General features: G+C 41.8%; 1 protein-coding gene across 4 annotated transcripts in view; it reads right to left on the minus strand.

The window, feature by feature from the left end:
* The window catches only part of LOC129866737 (ankyrin repeat domain-containing protein 27-like), a 35,593-nt gene that overhangs the window by 11,785 nt on the left and 2,425 nt on the right, over positions 1 to 21,383 (minus strand). For all 4 annotated transcript variants that reach the window (XM_055939574.1, XM_055939573.1, XM_055939576.1 and 1 more), the window contains exons 2-12: positions 15,249 to 15,371; positions 8,714 to 8,824; positions 8,156 to 8,312; positions 7,876 to 8,030; positions 4,456 to 4,515; positions 3,550 to 3,603; positions 3,357 to 3,422; positions 3,194 to 3,270; positions 2,748 to 2,869; positions 1,076 to 1,154; positions 744 to 882 (exon numbers count right to left, since the gene is read on the minus strand). In XM_055939574.1, the coding sequence (XP_055795549.1) occupies positions 744 to 882; positions 1,076 to 1,154; positions 2,748 to 2,869; positions 3,194 to 3,270; positions 3,357 to 3,422; positions 3,550 to 3,603; positions 4,456 to 4,515; positions 7,876 to 8,030; positions 8,156 to 8,312; positions 8,714 to 8,824; positions 15,249 to 15,350 (1,122 nt within the window). In that variant the 5' untranslated portion in view covers positions 15,351 to 15,371. The remainder of the gene's footprint in view (positions 1 to 743; positions 883 to 1,075; positions 1,155 to 2,747; positions 2,870 to 3,193; positions 3,271 to 3,356; positions 3,423 to 3,549; positions 3,604 to 4,455; positions 4,516 to 7,875; positions 8,031 to 8,155; positions 8,313 to 8,713; positions 8,825 to 15,248; positions 15,372 to 21,383) is intronic.

The following is a 21,383-nucleotide window of genomic DNA, read 5'->3' on the forward strand; positions in this document are numbered from 1 at the left end:
GGATAAGAGCGTCTGCTAAATGACTTAAATGTAATGTAAATGTAAGTCAACAGCACTTGGATAGGATATCAGCTACAACAATGTTGTATGTGATGGTGGTGTATAAAGCCATTTTCACAACATTGAGCCAAGTCAAGCTAGCCAGGGCCCAGGTACACTGAGTGAACAAAAACATTAAGAACACCTGCTCTTCCCATGACAGACTGACCAGGTGAATCCAGGTGAAAGCTATAACCCCTTATTGATGTCACTTAAATCCACTTCAAATCAGTGTATACGAACAGGTTAAAGAAGGATTTTTAAGCCTTGAGACAATTGAGACATGGATTGTGTATGTGTGCCATTCAAAGGGTGGATTGGCAAGACAAAAGATTTAAGTGCCTTTGAACAGGCGCACCAGTTTGCGTCAAGAACTGCAACGCTGCTGGGTTTTTCACACTCAACAGTTTCCTGTGTGTATCAAAAACGGTTCACCACTCAAACGACATCCAGCCAACTTGACACAACTGTGGGAAGAGTCTATGCCCCGACCAATTGAGGCTGTTCTGAGGGCAAAAAAGGAGGGTGCAAATCAATATTAAAGTTTTGTACACTCAGTGTAGTGTAACGTAAGAATGGAGCCACCCTGTGTGAGTGCTACTGTACTTTGTTGTGCTCACCATTTGTCTCTGTCTCAGGAAGTTGACCTAGCTGATGACTGTGTGAGTTCTTACTGTGCGAGTACTACTATACTGTACTGTCACCTTTCGTTCCTGGCTCAGGTTGAGGTTGCCCTGGCTGATGAACTCGACGGCGGCCTCGAACGACGTCAGCCAGTAGCTCAGCTCGTCCTTGGTGGAGTTACAGAAATTGAAGTTCTTGATGTAGCTCAGGTTGGCCATCCTGGAAGAGCATGCGTATTAGTTAAACACTTAACACGTTAATTACTAGTTAATGAATCAATGACTGACTCGGTTTAATTACTAGGTCACTTTAATAATTAATTAATTCAACTAGTTTACTTGAAGTAAATCAAGTCATTCCATGGTCAGTGGTATTAGTAGGTTGAATGTTTTAAGCTGAACATCTTCCTCACCAATTGGGGATCTCCGTCTTCACCAGTAAGTACAGAATGACAGAGAGAAGATCGTCTGCACATACGGCCTCTATGCTCACTGCATGTGAAGGAAAAAAGGGAAATGAAAGGAAGATTTCAATTACGGTGGTTCCTTCGGTAACTGTAGCCTGTTAATGTGACTGAGGTTTATGGCAGGGGCACACAGTAGACTAGAGGAGACAAGGCTCTTTAAAAATGAATACATAAAAAACAGCTTCATCATACAAACATATGAGTGTTGCTTTACCGAGTTGCTTTACCTGTCAAATGCCCACACAGTCTGTCTAACCTCTGTGAGACAGACAATCTGCCTCTTTCCTTGTCGTTTAGGCTTTAAATTGGTAAATTGGCCAACAGAAATTACGAGTGGATCACACCACGCCACAGAGACAGGGTAAGGGTTGTTATGTGGCCAACAAGGTTTGATTTCCAAAACAAACACATTAGGTCCTAAGAGTCAGGATATTGTTATGCGTATGTACAGAGTTAATTATATTACCAGGCAGGGAGTAAACAGAAATTGAAAAATGGAGGATATTATGTGGGACTGTGCAGAGTTCAGTCAACTTTCCTACACACCCTGACATGGGCAGTTACAATGACCAGCCTTGTAAGCTACTTATAGTAACTTAATGTCATCATAAAACATTGGTAAATCAGCACTTGTGCACATGTAACATTTTCTACCTGTAACTTTCTGGATGAAAGCTAAAATTATATTTGACTCAGAGGCCGAAGCATGACCTTACAGACATGTGGTAGAGAGGTCAATACAGACCATGGGGGGGGGGGGTAGAAAAGGGCCGGCGGATTGGAACACAATCAACAAATCTGATCTAACAAAGTGGCAATCCGTAATGATTTATGTATTGTAACAGGCCCACAATGTGGTTACTACAGTCTGATTTGGATATAATTGGCTGTTTCGATGCATAACATTCAGAAGTAGACGCTTTCAGGTTTCGAAAAAGTGACTCCTAAATGCTAACACCCGTTCTTATAAGCTGGTAGCATAGCTAGCGTGGAGAAATGGGTGGTGGTAGTCAGTCGATTTTTAACTGGAATGCAGTTGATTGGTGACAATAACATGAAATTGTATTGGGGTTGACATCCATACGAGCATTATACTCAGATTGTTACCTCAACACAGTGTGAAATATACATATAAACAATAGCCTAAATGTAGGATCATTTTGCTGAGGGGCAATGAGGAGATTCGGGATCTTTTCCCCACACGTTTCCATGGCATTTACACTGTTTTGGTTTTTTAAACCTTTATTTAACTAGGCAAGTCAGTTAAGAACAAATTCTTATTTACAATGACAACCCACTATTCCCCGGTAGGCTAACTGCCTTGTTCAGGGGCAGAACGACAGATATTTACCTTGTCAGCTCAGGGATTTGATCAAGCAACCTTTCGGTTACTGGCCCAACGCTCTAACCACTAGGCTACCTGCCGCCCCATGGTTGAGTTCCATTGATCTCTTTACCGCATCTATGGTCTTACCATAACAAACGGTCCAGAATCCATTTTAAAAGGCACATTTACGGTCCAGTGTCAATTGTGCTGTTTATGACACAACAACACTGTCTAAACTTCTGCCGATGTGACATGAAATGCAGACAGAGAGACAAGAGACAGATGGTATACCTGAGCTGCTGGGGGACTGCATGATGGTGAGTCCCACCTTTCTGAGGCAGAGCAGCTTGTGTAGAGGAGAGGTGCAGTGGTTCAACTGGCTCAGCTCTCTCTTGGCCCGGGGTATATTTATACTGTATTTGGTAATAGGGAAATACAACTGGGTATTGATACTATAGTAGAATTCAGGGACACACTACAGGTTATAGTACTGAATGGCTAGGTGATATTGATACTGGATGAGACAGGCAAACATACTCCTATAGTCTATAGACATAACGGAACAGGTTATCAGACCTACTCGATATGATGAAGATCAGTTTGTATTAGAAGTGGTATATGAGCGATATGGTGGTGTGGGCCTTTTTGTTTGTGTTGTATGCAGACTTCTCATCCAGCATGTATAATGCGATGTCTGTATATCGTTACTTTGGACTGTAAACATAAAAGCAACCAACCTAAATTCAGATTTGACCCCCAAGTCTTTCTGCTGCAGGTCCTGCAGACCTCTGGTGGTTTTGTTGAAGGCAGAATCCTGTTGAAACAGTGATAATTAACCTTTACCGCATGGTAATTCTGAGGATTTAAAAGACTGACAGTAATATCAAATACTGTACAGACCTGGCTGGCTTCAAGAGTTCCCACAAAGTTAAAGATTAAATCATGGATACCATGATGTATATACATCTGAAAGATAAAACCAAAATTATGTATACTGACAACATTTCATAAAAACACATGAAGCATTATAGTGTCACAACTCCGTAGAGCAGTTTTCACATGTTGAACACAGCACAATAGACAGAACTCTTACTTCCACCGCTTGTTTAAGGAGAGTCATCTGGAGATCCTGTTTGGCCAGAACTTTCTGAAAGACAGGAGGTATAACCAATCTGGTTCATATCTCAGGACAGACAACTGGGTCGTGGTCCAGTAGGCACGTAGAAATGGAAAACCAACCTGAACTTGTCCATTTAGAAACATTTAAAAAACATTGCTACAGTGTGACCTACTGAACATGACTCAAGATGTGTAGATAATCAGGCAGTTTTGCTGACTTAGCGACTTTGTCACTAGATTTAGCGAGTTCTCAGACCCCTCCAGCTACTTTTATTGGTAAACGAGTATAGCAACACGTTTAGCTACTATTTAAGGCTTTTGGTTGATTTAGTGCCTTCCCTATTTGTGTGAGTGTGTGCCCACTTGGCTGAGCCTACCTGTGCTGCTCTGAGCACTGCGCCCTCTCTACCGGCACGTGTGCCCCTTCCCCCACCTCTCTTCGCTCCCTCCCCGTCTCGCTCCACTCTAGCCTCTCTGCCCCCTCTCTGCTGCTGCAGCGAGAGAAGTGAATTTATTAAATTGTTCCTTGTTGTTAAATGATATCACAGCTCTCCGGCATAAATAATAATACTTTTTTTTAAAAGACAAAAAATATATATTCTAAAAAAGTTATATTAAAATACAAATTAATTGATTCCTTTTTGTTCTCCTTCAAACATTCTATTTATTTTTGCTTTGGAGAATGTTGCATTGCATGAGAGACTGAGGGACAGCATAAGTATAAGTATTTTTTTATGTGCAAAATAACATTATGACATCCCTATTACTTCATGAGGTCATCTAGTGACTTTTAGCAACAAATGGAGCAACCAACAGCTACTTTCCTTGAAAAATAGTTGGCAACACTACAATCTAACAGTCATGTTCCTACAGTACTTACCAGGCTCGAGTCTCTCAACAGGCACTGAAGACATTTAGTATAAAGGGCATTCACTGAGTCCTGCAGAGAGAGAACAGTCACAGGTTAGAGCAGTGGTCACAGCAGAATAAATATGATATATCGCATACAGTCCGGTCCAAAATTATTGGCACCATTGATAAAGCTGAGAGAAAAGAAAAGAAAAAACACAGAAAAAATGTAATTTACAAATACTGAGCTATATTGTATGCCCGCATTTTTTTACATTTAATTATACTAACACAATTGGTCAGAGAAAACTATTTTGTTTAAGAAGTAATAAAAAAATAAAAATAGGGGTCTAAATTATTGGCACCCTTGTTTTCAATATTTTACCTTGCGAGGATAACGCCACTGAGCCTTTTTCTAAAATGACATTTGCAACCTCTCCCTGTCCGAGTCTAATACCAACATGTTTTAAGCAGACCACCATAGTGCCTGTGTCCAAGAACACTAAGGTAACCTGCCTAAATGACTACCGACCCGTAGCACTCACGTTTGTAGCCATAAAGTGCTTTGAAAGGCTGGTCATGGCTCACATCAACACCATCATCCCAGAAACCCTAGACCCACTCCAATTTGTATGCTGCCCCAACAGATCATGCAGTCTCTATTGCACTTCACACTGCCCTTTCCCACCTGGACAAAAGGAACACCTATGTGAGAATGCTATTCATTGACTACAGCTCAGCATTCAACACCATAGTGCCCTCAAAGCTCACCAATAAGCTAAGGACCCTGGGACTAAACACCTCCCTCTGCAACTGGATCCTGGACTTCCTGACGGGCCACCCCCAGGTGGTAAGGGTAGGTAACACACCCGCCACGCTGAACCTCAACACAGGGGTCCCCTCAGGGGTGCGTGCTCAGCCCCCTGCTGTACTCCCTGTTCACTCATGACTGCACGGCCAGGCACAACTAACACCATCATTAAATTTGCCAAAACAACGAGACAGCCTATAGGGAGGAGGTCAGAGACCTGGCCGTATGGTGCCAGGACAACAACCTCTCCCTCAACGTGATCAAGACAAAAGGAGATGATTGTGGACTACAGGAAAAAGAGGACCGAGCACGCCCCCATTCTCATTCTCGACGGGGCTGCAGTGGAGCAGATTGAGAGCCTCAAGTTCCTTGGTGTCCACATCACCAACAAACTAACATGGTCCAAGCACACCATGACAGTCGTGAAGCGGGCACCACAAAACCTCTTCCCCCTCAGGAGACTGAAAATATTTGGCATGGGCCCTCAGATCCTCAAAAGGTTCTACAGCTGCACCATCGAGAGCATCCTGACTGGTTGCATCACTGCCTGGTATGGCAACTGCTCAGCCTCCGACCGCGAGGCACTACAGAGGGTAGTGCAAACGGCCCAGTACATCACTGGGGCCAAGCTTCCTGCCATCCAAGACCTCTATACCAGGCGGTGTCAGAGGAAGGCCCTAAAAATTGTCAAAGACTCCAGCCACCCTAGTCAGACTGTTCTTACTGCTACAGCACGGCAAGCGGTACCAGAGCGCCAAGTCTAGGTCCAAGAGGCTTCTAAACAGCTTCTACCCTCAAGCCATAAGACTCCTGAACATCTAATCAAATGGCTACCCAGACTATTCACATTGCCCCCTCCCCTCTCCACACCACTGCCACTCTCAGTTGTCATCTATGCATAGTCACTTTAATTAACTCTACCTACATGTACATACTACCTCAACTAACCCGATGCCCCTGCGCATTGATTCTGTACCGGCACCCCCCTGTATATATTCTTATTTTATTTTTTACACCTGCTCTTTAATTACTTCTTACTTTTATCCCTTATTCTTATTTTTTGAAACTGCACTGTTGGTTAGGGACTCATAAGTAAACATTTCACTGTAAGGTCTACGCTGGTTGTATTTGGCGCATGTGACTAATACAATTTGATTTTAGAACACATTGGGAGTGATCTTAGACCCTTCCTTTATACAGAATTGTCCCAGATTGTTGATACCCTCCATCTATACTTCAGGACTGCCTTCAATTCAAACCACAGATTTTCAATGGGGTTCAAGTCCTGAGACTGCGCTATCCATTGCAAAATGTTGATTTTGTGGTCAAACCATTTATTTGTGGATTTTGTTTTGTGCTTGTGGTTATTGTCTTGCTGGAAGATCCACTTGTGGCCAAGTTTCAGCCTCCTTGCAGAGGCAACCATGTTTTGGGCTAAAATGTCCTGGTACTGGGTAAAGTTCAAAGGGCCACAGGACTAGTGGAAGGGAAACAGCCCCATAACATCAAAGATCCACCACCTTTATAGTCGGTATGGGGTTCTTTTCTGTATACGTATATTTTTTCCCGATGCAAAACACTACTGGTGTGCGTGGACTAAGAGCTCTACTTTCATATCATCCAGAAAATGTAAACACATGGAGTTTGCTAAACGGCATTGGCACTTGGATTGGAACCGGTGCTATGGTCAGATGACATGAAAATAGAGCTCTTTGGCCACGCACACCAGTGGTGGGTTTTGCATCCTGGGGCCCTTGTTAAGGTCAACAGCGTCATGAACTTTACTCAGTACGAGGACATTTAGACAAAAACCTGAGCAATTGAATTAGCATAAAATAATTTCACTATTCTTGGAGCATACAATTGAGCTCAGTATTTGCACTTATTTTACAGAGTATTTTTTGCTCAGCTTTATCAAGGATTCCAATAACTTTGGCTCTGACTATGTTACTTTGTCTTATACAGTACAATGTATATTAATAGTATAGTATCTATTACATTATAAATGAGTGCACTAGCTATGTATTCCAGTATACATAGTGTACAAGACCTTAGGAACACCTCCCTAATATTGAGTTGCACCCCCTTTTGCCCTCAATTCGTCGGGCATGGATTCTACAAGGTGTCGAAAGCGTTCCACAGGGGTGCTGGCCCATACTGACTCAAATGCTTCCCATAGTTGTTGTGTCAAGTTGGCTGGATGTCTTGTGTGGTGGACCATTCTTGATACACACGAGAAACTGTTAAGCGTGTAAACCCCAGCAGCGTTGCAGTTCTTGACACAAACTGCAATACTGCAATTCCTGACACCTACTACAATACCCCGTTCAAAGGCACTTCAATATTTTGTCTCACCCATTCCCCCTCTGATTGGCACACATCCACTTAAAAATCATTCTAGAATCCTTCTCCTCCCCTTCATATACACTGATTGAAGTGGATTTAACAGGTGATAAGAGATCATAGCTATCAGCTGGCCAGTCTACGTCATGGAAAAAGCAGGTGATCCTTAAGTTTTGCACACTCAGTGTACGTTATCATGCGTGGAAATGGCTTTACCCGACCCTTAGATAGGTGGTTGTGAAATTGCTAGCTAGCAGTGAGCTAGTAGTGTCCATCAGGATTAGGCATGGTGCTTACAATGTGGTGTCGCAGTCCCTTCCTTTCCTGCTCTTTAAAGGAACTGCAGAAGCTGCTTATGAACTTGTCCAGTTTCTCCGCATGGCGGCCCAGAAACTCCCTGACATCCTCCACATTCTTCAGACAGTACAGGCCTGGGCTGGGGGTCACCTCCACTGAGAGGGAGACAAGAAAGGTGAGAGTGAGATGGTGGCTGTAGGCATTTGTATCTGGTTCAACATCAACTAAAATCGCACACCCACTTAAATACACTTTTATGGCTTCTGGAGGAGAGCCGTACCTGGGCTTTGGTCTGTGTCGATGGGCCTGGCGATACAGAGGATGCTGTAGCTCTGCTCCTTCTCATTGTAAAAGGTCTCCTCAAACAGGATGGGCACGTTGGCTGGGGCCTGGAACCCTGCGCCGAGTCTGACCTGGCTGTCCTGGATGGTCAGCTCCTATCAGAGAGGAAGCAGACCCCAATATCCTCCGTTATAGCAGAGTAGAATCAACCAAAGAGATACAGTTAGGCCAGAGAATATGAAATAGTCTGATGTTTTGGTGTAGTGCACCAATGATTCAACACAATGTACCATGTTAAAATAGAGGACAATGTTACACTGAGAAATTGTATACTAGTGTACTAACTGTAGAATCAAGAGATGGCTAATACTTTTTTTATTTAACTAGGCAAGTCAGTTAAGAACAAATTATTATTTACAGTGACGGCCTACCCCAGCCTAAACTGGGACAATTGTGTGCCGGCCTATGGTACTCCCAATCATGGCCGGATGTGATACAACCTGGATAGAGACTGTGGTGTTTCCAGATGCCGTGGTACTGGTCTGATGGAACTTACCTTCCCATCTACAGTCTGATATCCCTCTCCAGAGGGCTGTAAAACGTAGGTTTCAAACTGGGCTGCTGTGTACGCCCCAAGGGTTAGACTTCCACGGCACGGCACCAAAACCTGGGGGCACAGTAATATGATCATCAAGATTTTTTTTTTTTTAAACATGTTTCTCGTGACTCTAAGAATTGATTTATCAATGGTTTCATTGGTAAAGTTTCTACAACAAAAAGCATCTGATCTTACTGTGACATTGCTACTTCGCCCCGGGAAATAGCCTTGATTTCTTTATGATATGGCCTACTGCCCAGTGCCCACATGCAATCCAATACCCATGACTGTAGTGTCAGCACAAACACGTTGCTTCTCTTTTAAAAATCTCACATGATTGTAACACAAGAAATGCAGAAATATACACATTCATCAACTCAAAAGTTCTTAAAGTCACCACAGTATTTTGTCAACGTAGCCTAGTTAACAGGCCTATGCTTGTTGGCCAACTGGTAAAATATGAGGTTACTGACTAGTGAAAGTTAAAACTAATGCAATTTATGTTTGACTGAAAGATGCAGCTTGGTCATGTTCTCTCCCCTTGCACCTGGCTATCGGGAAAATTTTGGAAGTTTGTGCCTGTTTTTACTTTGCATATTAGAGCTTATGCATAGGTCTATATGAGCCCAAGCCCACCCAAAAAAAAACAGAATTAAAATAATGATTGAGCCGTTATACAATACATTGCCTACCTTACGCATGGCAGAAAAACATTGTCTTTGGTACATAATTAGTCTAGCCTATACTCCAAAATGTATTCTAGTAATCACCTTTGAGTGTGTACCATCTTATTATGCATACTGGATGGACTGGTTACCTTTTGCTACCCTCAAAATGTTCTATCCATGAGTCTGGGAGAGAACGTATAGGCCTAAGCCAGTGGATACCAACCCGTCGATTGGTTGATCTCCAAGGCATTCCTAGTCGATCACCAAACATCTCTGTAAAAAGAAAAAGGATAAAGCCTTGCACTGTTGTTTGTTTGTTCTGTTGGCGGTAGATGCACTTGATTCAGCAGCCATAGTTCCAGGAAGGCAGTGTTTTTTATTCCAACAACAAAAAATATATATAAATGTATTTAAAAATATATATATATCTTCCTTTATTATTTTCCCCTAACCCTACCATCCCCCCCATAATTGGAGTAAACTAATCAACAACAACAGTTAGGCTTCAGCTTCCATACTTTCATGACTCCAAGGCCTCCGATCAGCTTGGAAAATGGCTGACAGATAGCCAGTCCCCCCGCTCTCCCACGTAAATCTTATGCAGCTGAGAACCCAAAAACTCTAAATGTCAAAAAGTGAATATTGGAACAATATTTCTAAGATAGGAATGGTCAGTGGGGATCTAAAGAATAATCATGTCAAATTGTTTTTCCATTTTGTGATGTCATTAAAAACGGTATAACAAAAATACTAACTTGACATAGTGTGAAAGCTCTTCAAGTTTACATCCTTTACATTGAGTAGGAAATATGAACAATTAAATTTTTTTGTTAAGATAGAAGACTGAAATCACATTCCTAACGAGAACATAGTTATGTGCAATGGACATGAAAACTAAGCCACACACACCGAATGAGGTCAGAAGAGCGTGTCAGTGTGATGGAACCGCCCTTTTCGGCCAGAGTGCTTAAAAGGACTCGCTAAGAATTAACATGCAGACCAGCAAACGTGAAGCGTGAGCTAAAAGATGTGAGAGCGTGGTCCACACGTTGAAATGGTTAGAAACTGGAATCTCCACACAAGGTGAAGATAAAGACTAGACCATAACATTGCCAGTCTGCAGCTGGGCATGTAAAAGTGGTCCTAGAACTTTGACTAAAGACACAAGGTGGGAAGGGAAACAATCCCATCTCAGACAACCATTGGTGCATCTGAAGATCTGTTCTATTTTAACACAAGACCAAGATAACTACGAAGGACATTGTGACCTCGGGTTTAAGGCTCTGGTTGTCCACTAAATCGAGCCATTCCCCATACAAGGATTGATTGGTTTCAACAGAGACGACGAACAAAGCCATCTACGCATGAATACATTGCATTTCTTACCAAAACGGGTGGCAACTTGTGTAAGGTATAAGGTTACTGTGAGCGTTGTTTCCAAATGTATGATAAATGTCCCTTTTTCCCCTCTCTCTCCATTTTCCACATGTGCAACATCATATCTTGTCAGTCCACTAGAGAGGACAAGTACATTAGAGTGTCTAGTTTGAGAAACAGACACCTCATACGTCCTCAACTGGCAGCTTCATTAAATAGTACCCGCAAAACACCAGTCTCAATGTCAACAGTGAAGAGGCGACTCCGGGATGCTGGCCTTCTAGGCAGCGTTGCAAAGAAAAAGCCATATCTCAGACTGGCCAATAAAAAGAAAAGATTAAGATGGGCAAAAGAACACAGCCACTGGACAAAGGAACTCAGCCTAGAAGGCCAGCATCCCGGAGTTGACAGTTGAGGACTTGAGGCATATTTTTCTCAAACTAGACACTAATGTACTTGTCCTCTTGCTCAGTTGTGCACCGGGGCCTCCCACTCATCTTCCTATTCTGGTTAGAGCCAGTTTGCACTGTTCTGTGAAGGGAGTAGTACACAGAGATGTACGAGATCTTCAGTTTCTTGGAAATTTCTCGCATGGAATAGCCTTCATTTCTCAGAACAAGAATAGACTGACGAGTTTCAGAAGAAAGTTCTTTTGTTTCTTGCCATTTTGAGCCTGTAATTGAACCCACAAATACTCAACTAGTCTAAAGGCCAGTTTTATTGCTTCTTTAAAATCAGCACAACAGTTTTTAGCTGTGCTAACAATTACGGATTACTGGACTAAACACGCGAACGAAAAGGAGGTACTTGGACATAAATGGACTTTATCGAACAAAACAAACATTTATTGTTGAACTGGGATTCCTGGGAGTGCATTCCGATGAAGATCAAAAGGTAAGTGAATATTTATAATGCTATTTATGAACATTTGAACATCTTGGCCATGTTCTGTTATAATCTCCACCCGGCACAGCCAGAAAAGGACTGGCCACCCCTCATAGCCTGGTTCCTCTCTAGGTTTCTTCCTAGGTTTTGACCTTTCTAGGGAGTTTTTCCTAGCCACTGTGCTTCTACACCTGCATTGCTTGCTGTTTGGGGTTTTAGGCTGGGTTTCTGTACAGCACTTTGAATATCAGCTGATGTAAGAAGGGCTATATAAATAAATTTGATATGATTATGCTCACTCAGCTGTGCCTCAAAAGTTAAACAACAAATGATCCATTATACACGTGATCATATAACTAACATGTTGAAATATTTCAAAATGATCTGAAAAGAACAACATTGGCAGGGCAATTCAAGCACAGCCAATCTGCAGTGATAATGTATTGGGCATATAGCCTACTACAACCCTCCTTGCTACAGAACTGTTTTTAACAGGTTAATGTTGCAAAGGATTGTTTTTTTTAACTCTTGATATAAAAAAATCTGAGCAGTAGATATGACCACAACAGCCCTAACATTGTCAGCCGGTGATTGTCAAGCAAATAACTGTCGGTCTCACAGTAATTGACCGCTAATTAACAAACACATTTAGAGTCTCCTGGCTTCTACACACCCACTGAACATCATCATTTAAAAAAAAAGTCTAATAAATCCATTTAATACAGCCTACACCATCACAATAAATCCATTATTTATTTTCAAAAACAGGTCTAAAGAAACATTATATAAAGAAAATGTAGTCCATTTCAGATTAACAGAATGCTATACTGAGTTGTCCTTATGTTAGGCCGTGATCTGGCTATGTCATATGGCTGTGGGCAACACTAGTTCATTTAGCAGACAATATTTGCTTAGAATTCCATGGCATTATTTTATAGTATGAAAAGAATGAGAAAAAAAGAAGAAACCCGCACACTGCTCGATAGTATCACTGCCCTTTAACAAGCTTTACGTATCGGCCTCACGGCCTTCGTCAGAGCTATCATCAAAGTTTTTTTTAAATTGGCACACTTATGTAGACCTAGCCCCACCCACATCCGCTCCAACGCATCGAATGGGGTTGGAGTCGAGGGAAAATAAATAAGTGCTACCAAATATAACAATATGCATTTCATAAATATTCAAATAAAGTGTGTACATAAAACATATAAAACACGTCTGTATAACCACAACACTTAACCAGCATGGCTACCACAGCATTCTGCAGCGATTTACCATCCCATCTGGTTTGTGCTTAGTGGGACTATCGTTTGTTTTTCAACAGAACAATGACCCAACACACCGCCAGGCTGTGTAAATGCTATTTGACCAAGAAGGACAGTGATGGAGTGCTTCATCAGATGACCTGGCCTCCACAATCAACCGACCTCAACCCAATTGAGATGGTTTGGGATGAGTTGGATAGCAGAGTGAAGGAAAAGCAGCCAACAAGTGCTCAGCATAGGTGGGAACTACTTCAAAACTGTTGGAAAAGCATTCCTCATGAAACTGGTTGAGAGAATGCCAAGAGTGTGCAAAGCTGTCAAGGCAAAGGGTAGCTACTTTGAAGAATCTCAAATATATTTTGATTTGTTTAACACTTTTTGCTTACTACATGATTCCATGTGTGTTATTTCATAGTTTTGATGTCTTCGCTATTATTCTACAATGTAGAAAATAGTAAAAATAAAGAAAACCCCAGAAGAGTAGGTGTGTCCAAACTGTTGACTGGTGCTGTATAGCTGGCAAACATTAGTAGTGCATTTCATACAACTGTAACTTGATCACCTCACCAAGTTAGAGGAATGCTTTTTGTAAACAAACACACGTGACTGGCTCAAACAGCTGTTTTGGGAAACTAGTAAGCGTCATAATAAGAAATAATCTAACAGGCATAATTATTAACATAATCTGCTTTATCTATTACCTAGTGCACAAGTTGACCGCAGGTATCTATAAAAAAAAATGTTTTTAAAGTACTAATTTTAAAAAGTATAACCAACACTAAAATTGTATTGGAAACTCATACTGATGCTATTTCGAAAAACCCGGGATACAGTATACCGCCCAACCAAGAGTTTCTCTCTGCATTTCCTTCATAACGCTAAGTTTGACAATTATTTGCTAGGAGATAGCAAGCTTGTCGACATGTTGTTTCAGCTAGCTAATCTAACTAGCTTGAAGATGTGCTAACAGTGCATGATGTTGGGTTCTATGAATATGAAATATACTTATTCATGTCACTGAAGGCGAGAGGGTAATCTATAATGTTTACATTATATCAGGTATCCTACTGAAATATTGAGTGCAGGGAAGCGATCACGTGGCAGGCAATGATAAGGGGAGAGAGCCATGGATTAGTGATGGGGGGGGGGTCGAGATCAGGTCACGTTAAGGGAGAAATAAAAGTTTATGGCCCGTATCACTTAGTGTTCTGCCTAGCAGTAAAGATGCAATGTTTGTACAGATGTGTAGGAGGAGACTCAGCCTAGGAGGAAGGGTTACATATCAGTGCTTGTGTAAAAATGTTTGTCTGCATGTAGCTGTATTGACCCTCTGGGAAGAATAAACTTAGTTAAACTTTCATAGTGTCTGTAGAGTTTTTTTACTCTGAGAATTGGAACCTGACAATGGTAAACAACTAGCCAGCTATGAAGTTGACAGTCCAATCAAAGACCTTAATCTTAGACATAAGACTTTGACTTATGTGGCCAATTACTTTAATTAAAATTCATTAACAGGCACCGCTTTGATTATATGCAATGCAGGACAAGCTAGTTAACCTAGTAATATCATCAACCATGTGTAGTTAACGAGTGATTATGTGAAGATTGATTGTTTTTTTATAAGATAAGTTTAATGCTAGTTAGCAACTTACCTTGGCTCCTTGCAGCCACAAGGTCCTTTTGACGCTGCACTCGGGTAACAGGTGGTCAGCCTGCCACGCAGTCTCCTCGTGGATTGCAATGTAATCGGCATCCAAAAAGGCCGATTACCGATTGTTATGAAAACTTGAAATCAGCCCTAATTAATATCGGCCATGCCGATTAATCAATGAAGCACCGAAGATGGACTTTTGCTGGCTAGCTCACCCAGCAGGTGCTGAGACAATCACGCGCAACCACAGAAAATCAATGACATCTACGCTCTGTAATTCATTTTCTGTCTGCTCCTCCACCACAGAAAGCAGAGAGTGAGGCTGAAACAGCTGCATTTTGGAGCTGTCTTATTTCAACGAAAATGTACCAAAACAACAATACAATGGGAAAGCAACCACATGTGCTTTATTAGAGCGATCAAATGTTTTAAATGTTATTATTTACTGATGATATATTGTTGTGACATGAAATTACAGAATTGCATGCACATTTCTTAGATATTGGTGGGGCTCCACCCCACCTGCCACATCCCCACTGCTTGCCTGAACATGCTACTATTCTGCTGAGCCTAGTCCCTAATACATACATAATGTAAAAGGCTGAGCACTATATGTAGGCCCACAGCCATAGCCGTCAGTCACTCACGATGCCATGGAGCTCTGCCACTCTGCTGCACAGGTCGGGTCGCTGCTTCTCCAGGGCCAGATAAAAAGGGTTGTTCTGGAGGTTCTCGTCATACAGAGCCATAAGGAACTGGATCTCTGGCTCCTGGGAGGAAGAGAGGACAGTTTACAGTAAATATGTGGTGGGAGGGAAGGATTCCATACCAGGAACTTCAGCTGACAAAACATGCATTCATGTTCCTCCAAAAGGAGGATTCAGCCCTCGACAGTGACCATATGGGACTCGTTTCAGGAAACTAAGCGTATGTCGCGTGTCACTACTTCACAGGAGAGCCATTTGAACGTAAACGTTTTAATTTTTTATCAAAATACATTTTGGGCCAGAAAAGTATTCTGGAACATGTGAACTTTCATGTTCCTTAATAACAAACATGTATGCCATCTGTAAATACAAATACAATTGTTAAAATAGAAGCCTAGTTGGTTTAACCCCGGAAACAGGCAGGAACCTTCCTGTCTAGCCATGCCATGATTGGCTGAGATATGCCGAGAGATGATTGGTCTGCCATGTAGCAAGCTTTTGTCTATAACATGAGCTGGTCAGTATGTGTAGATAATCCTTTCTAACACAGCTTTTTTGAAAAATATCACAAAGTAGAACTGGCTGAGTGTTGCTCTCCACATTCTGGAGGACCGAGTTTTGAAATCAGTGGAAATAAAGTATGATAGCTGAGGAGATCTCCCGGGTGACGCAGTGGTCTAGGGCAGTTCTACTTTGTGAAAAAATTAAAACGTTTACGTTCAAATGGCTCTCCTGTGAAGTAGTGACACGCGACATATGCTTAGTTTCCTGCGCCACCAGAGTCTCTGGGTTCGCGCCCAGGCTGGGCTGGGTTCGCGCCCAGGCTCTGTCGCAGCCGGCCGCAACCGGGAGGTCCGTGGGGCGACGCACAATTGGCATAGCGTCGTCCGGGTTAGGGAGGTTTTGGCCGGTAGGGATATCCTTGTCTCAGTATGTAAAAATGTAATAAAAATGTATGCACTCTACTGTAAGTCGCTCTGGATAAGAGCGTCTGCTAAATGACTCAAATGTAAATGTAAAAAATTGAGAAAATTCTGCCGTTTGTTTGCAAATAGTCAAAAAGAGAACACATAGTTTGAAGATGTAATCCGGAGACAGGTGTTTTCTACAACAGCCTAACGGAAAGGAAAGGGAAACCATGGCAACCGTGACAGAGTGGGAGAAGCGTCCATCCATGTATACAGGTAAGATAGTCTAGCTTGCTACACTTTCAGATAATACATTTCTAATTGTCAAAAAGTAGTTTTCATTTCAAGATAGTGTACTAGCTAACGTCAGTTGGCTGGCTGGCTCGCTAGCTAGCTAACGTTACGTGCATGATCTGTGTACTAATATTTTTCGTATCTCAGAGCCATTTGCATTGCTAGTTAAAGCCTAATGTAAACATGTACACTACATCTTCTGTATTATGTGCATGTGACAAATAAACGTATATTTTATTTGATATAGTTTGTGTTTACCAGAGACGGTAATGTGATGAACACGGCCTGGACCAAAGTCAAATTAGGATATAACGTTAGGCCAACGAGACAGTGTCCAAGTTCTAAAATTCTCTGGTAGAATACCCTGCTTTTATTTCGTCACACTCACAATTGTAAGCTATTTTCTGTAATTAGCTCGCCATTAACTTGTAAATAATCATCTTGTTGTGAGTTTATTTTCCTGTAATAATGAAGACAAATGAGCTAAAGTGAAGACGTTGTCAGCTATATTATATGGTCATTATTTGAACTGGCTAGCCAGCTAACTTAACATTAGCTAGCTAGTTAACAAGCTAGAAACAAATCATAACATTGTTGATAACGTTGCTTTTAGTTGCCTGGTTAACTAGATGGACATCCTAAATTCATTTTTTTTAAACGGGTGGGTTTATTGGTGTTAAAATACACCAGTTATACTGTTTTGGACCACCAGGCTGCTGATGTCGTGCAGTTTGTAGTTTTTGTGTTTATACTATTTAATAACGACAAGTTTGATGTTGGACGACAATAGAATGTTCATGATGTCACTGCGACAATTGTCGATAGACGCAGTATAGACCAGCCTTTAGTCTTGAAATCTTTGGTTGTTTAGAACACGGCCTCACATGTGAAAGAGATGGGAGCGGCTAAGGCTTAAGAAGGTGTGAACGATGCTGAATGGGTGTAGACAAAGAAGAGCTCTCCAGTAAGTTTACCAAAAGATTCAAGGGCCATTTTCTCAAAAGTGAAGTTACAAGTTTATCAACTTTCAAAGCGGAATCACTTTCCAATTGTTCCTCAACTGTAGCGCATGATATACCATTTTCTAGATCTGAGTCTCTACTTTTATCCAATGTAAAAAACAATTACATTATTCGCTAGATAAGACCGAATCGAGCCTGTCGGTCACATATTAGAGTTGTTGACATGAAGTAGATTAGGACTAAACTGCTGGTTGGCTAAGAGGGGTTTCAATATCAATAGTGTCTGCCAAGTGGACAGACTAGTGTTGATGGCACCAGCACATGATTTTTTTGCACAAATGTTTAGTGACCTGACCTGTGCCCCACAAAGTACCTGCAATTCATACAGAACCAGACTAATAATGACTAGCCATCTTTTAAATTAACATGCCCCTGCAAGGCTTGACATTCAGGTAAATTTGCAAGTGGCACACCGGTCCAGTGCCATCTGAAAGCTACTTGCGCGCATTCAAAAGAATAAAGGCCAGGGAAAGCGGATGTTACCGTTCATTTTCCTATAATGATCAACCCTCCATACACAAACAATGACATTTTAACTTGACAATATGATATTTACATTGATTATTTGGAGAGAAAAAAACACTTTTGCGCAATCTCAAAAAGGCTGTAATATATTTAGCGATTTTGAACAGTCAGTACGTCCGTGTTTTGTTTTTCCAGGTTTCCGAGTTCAGGTTTTTACTGAAAATCACACTTTTTGCTCTCAGTCCACAACAATTCTTAAACCACATCAGGAGACCACTTTCGAGGTCTTTAGTTGACGTTTAATTCAATTGCGCGCCTAGCAAGAGACTTCCACTGGCACCCTAGCAACAATTCAAATGTGGTGTGTGGGGTGTAGCCCACGTGTCCATCAAGCTGCCTCACGCTACAGAAACAGGAGATAGGCTCCTGCCCTATGGGCTGCTCTGGCTTGGTCAAGGCTTAGGCCTACTTTACTTGAAGAGGACAAAGAAGCAGAGACAGAAACAGCTAGGTCCAGAAGCTCGCTCTCCTCTTTCCTGAGGCATCTTAAACCGCAGCAGGAACAACAGGAAGATTGTCTCTCTCCAAGGACACTTTTCACCTCCCTCATTCCGCCAGCCAGCTGCCTCTCAGCTGAGCTTGTTAACGTTCTCGGAAATTAAATTACTAAAAGTTAGTTCACCACATAATTGCATGATCCACAAGGCAGGGCGTAAGATTCTGCCTCTGTATGACTTGCTTGGGAGACCTTGTCACAGACATCAAATTTCAATGAAGCAGTCAGTCGCCCACAAAGACACACAGGAATGATCTAACTAACAGGTTGTTGGAGCGGCAGGTAGCCTAGTGGTTAGAGCGTTGGGCCAGTAACAGAAAGGTTGCTGGATCGAATCCCCAAGCTGACAAGGTAAAAATCTATTGTTCTTCCCGGTAGGCCATCATTGTAAATAATACATTTGTTCTTAACGGACTTGCCTAGTTAAATAAAAAAATTAAAAATAAACAGTGAGGTGTGACTTTTCTTTCGAGGTCAGTCTCATTACTGGTTGAATAGGCCTAATAGAAGAGGAGATTGTCTTGTCTGGTTGGTCTCTGAGGTATCAAAAGCTAAGAGTGCTAAGAGGGCAGATGGTAGCTTTGTAGAGGACACTTGGACATAGTTGTGCATAAACAACACATTTTGTGTGCACCGTCTTGTCTGCATCAGGGGTACTCAAGTATTATTTGAGAAGGTCTGGTCACACAAATTTCCTTGGTGACAAAGTCCCGGATGAATAATGACATTTATCGGCGGAGAGAAAATGTTGCAGTTTTAAAGGCAATTTTCGCCAATTCTTTTTTTGTTGTTGCATGAGGCAGGGATTTTTTTCCTCCGTTTTAAAGCTAATTTCCTGCAATTCTATGCATCCTTCCATGGCGTATGTTTGTTTATATGATACCAGGGGTCGAAGCCCGACCGAGTAAATTAGAAAAATAAAATTACAAAATTCGGGACCTGCAGCCCATATTGATACCGTTCTGGGTTTGGATCCGGTCCGCCAGTTGAGTATGGGGGCTCTACAACTCTGCTTGTTGAGTCAAGTTATAAATGTTCTCCAATCCTGTAAATGTTTAGATGTTAGTTTTTGATTGAAAAGGAGATGAGGCTATCTCAAATAAAATGTTTTTGGTCACATACACATATTTAGCAGCTGTTTTTAGCAGGTGTAGCGAAATGCTTGTAAATATGAGATTTAGTCAGGTCATACGGCAGGCACTGCGTCGTCACATGTTCTTCTGATGTAAGATTCCAATCAATCCATTGAAAACTACATAAAAACATGTGAGCATCATCCCCAACATGGGGAACAAAAAGAGTATGAAATCCATTCAAGTCTCATCTAAGATCGGTTCATCAGGCTACTCACTTGATTGGTCCTCGTAAACACGCGTTGAAACGCTGAGATCAACATCATCTTTACGAATCCTAGGAATGATAATGCCATGGGGGGGGGGGGGCTTCACAGCAGCAGCTGGGGATAGGGTTCATCTAGACCAGCCTCTTTGGAGTCTGACCGGGCTTCATAGTGAAGCAGTAACTGTCTTAGTGTGAAGGAAGCAGCACCACTCCACCTCCACCCTCATCTCACTGTGCTGCTGCCTCCTTGGTATCAGATGGATGCTGCCTGCTGGCCTGAAACCCTGAAGAATGTGCCATCTAACCATGTGACCAGTCAGCTGGGTCTGAACAGCCCTGTTTGGGAGAAACCTTCCTTCACACGTGTGGGGAGTGAACCGCACGGCTTACAGCACATTTTCCACTTCAGGAAAGCCACGGCAGGCATTTCATGATGGGTGGGTTGGTGATGGGATCTGGCCTTTGTCAGCATAAATACAAATGTCCGTTCTCGCCAAGATAATGGGAAATAAAGTATTCTCAGTCTGGCCTTTCATCCTGTTTGGTCATACTGTATAGACCATCACCTGTCAAACTGAATCCACGGTGGGATGAGTGTCTGCAGGTTTTCGCTCCTCTCTTGTACTTGATTGATCAATTAAGGTCATCGATTAGTTAGGAACTCCCCTTACTTGGTTGTCTAGGTTTTAAATTGGACACACATTGATAGGAAATAACAAAAACCAGCATACACTCGCCCCCTACATGGAATGAGTTTGACACCCCACGCTGTACATCAATCTAATATTGATGACAAAAGGTTATCTTGAGGCTGTCAAGTGTTCTACTTATATATCAGTACACTCGTAACAACTTAAGCATTACGAAAGTTCAATTAGATCAAATAAACCTTAACTAGCAAATAAGCCATTCATTTTTTGGTTGAACAAATTCGACACATTGACCTGCATACAAAAACTCCTTGCTTGGTGGGCGAAACAACGAAAAGAAACGGTACTTGCTGGTGGGAGACAGACTTTCCTCCGAGTTGTGCCTCTCACTTCCTCTCTGAACATACTGATAGGCTCCAGGACGAGGATAAACAATTATCGCAATTCAAAACACAAGGTTTCAAACTTACCGATTCAATTGCACTTCAAACAAATAGAAGAAAACATAATTTCCTCTGCCAAAGCCACGGCAATGTTTACAGAGTCAGACTCTCGTTTTAATTCATCAATACAGCCAACATCACCATCTATAACATCCATCCTGTTGTTTCCATGGAAAGCCGTTTTCCCAACGACATTGCAGAGTAGGGCTATGTCATGTGCTTGTCCAACAGAATAATAAAATAACTGCAATTGATATAATGTAATTTAGAGTTCTGATCACTACTTCAGTATCCCATGGATAACATTTCAAAACAGGATATAGTTTTATGTGCCCACAAATCAAATTTCGTGGATGACAATCTTAAAATGTGCTATCAAAGGCTTTTAAAATACCC

The sequence above is a fragment of the Salvelinus fontinalis genome, chromosome 12 (genome assembly GCF_029448725.1).
Source record: "Salvelinus fontinalis isolate EN_2023a chromosome 12, ASM2944872v1, whole genome shotgun sequence".
Lineage (NCBI taxonomy): Eukaryota > Metazoa > Chordata > Actinopteri > Salmoniformes > Salmonidae > Salvelinus > Salvelinus fontinalis.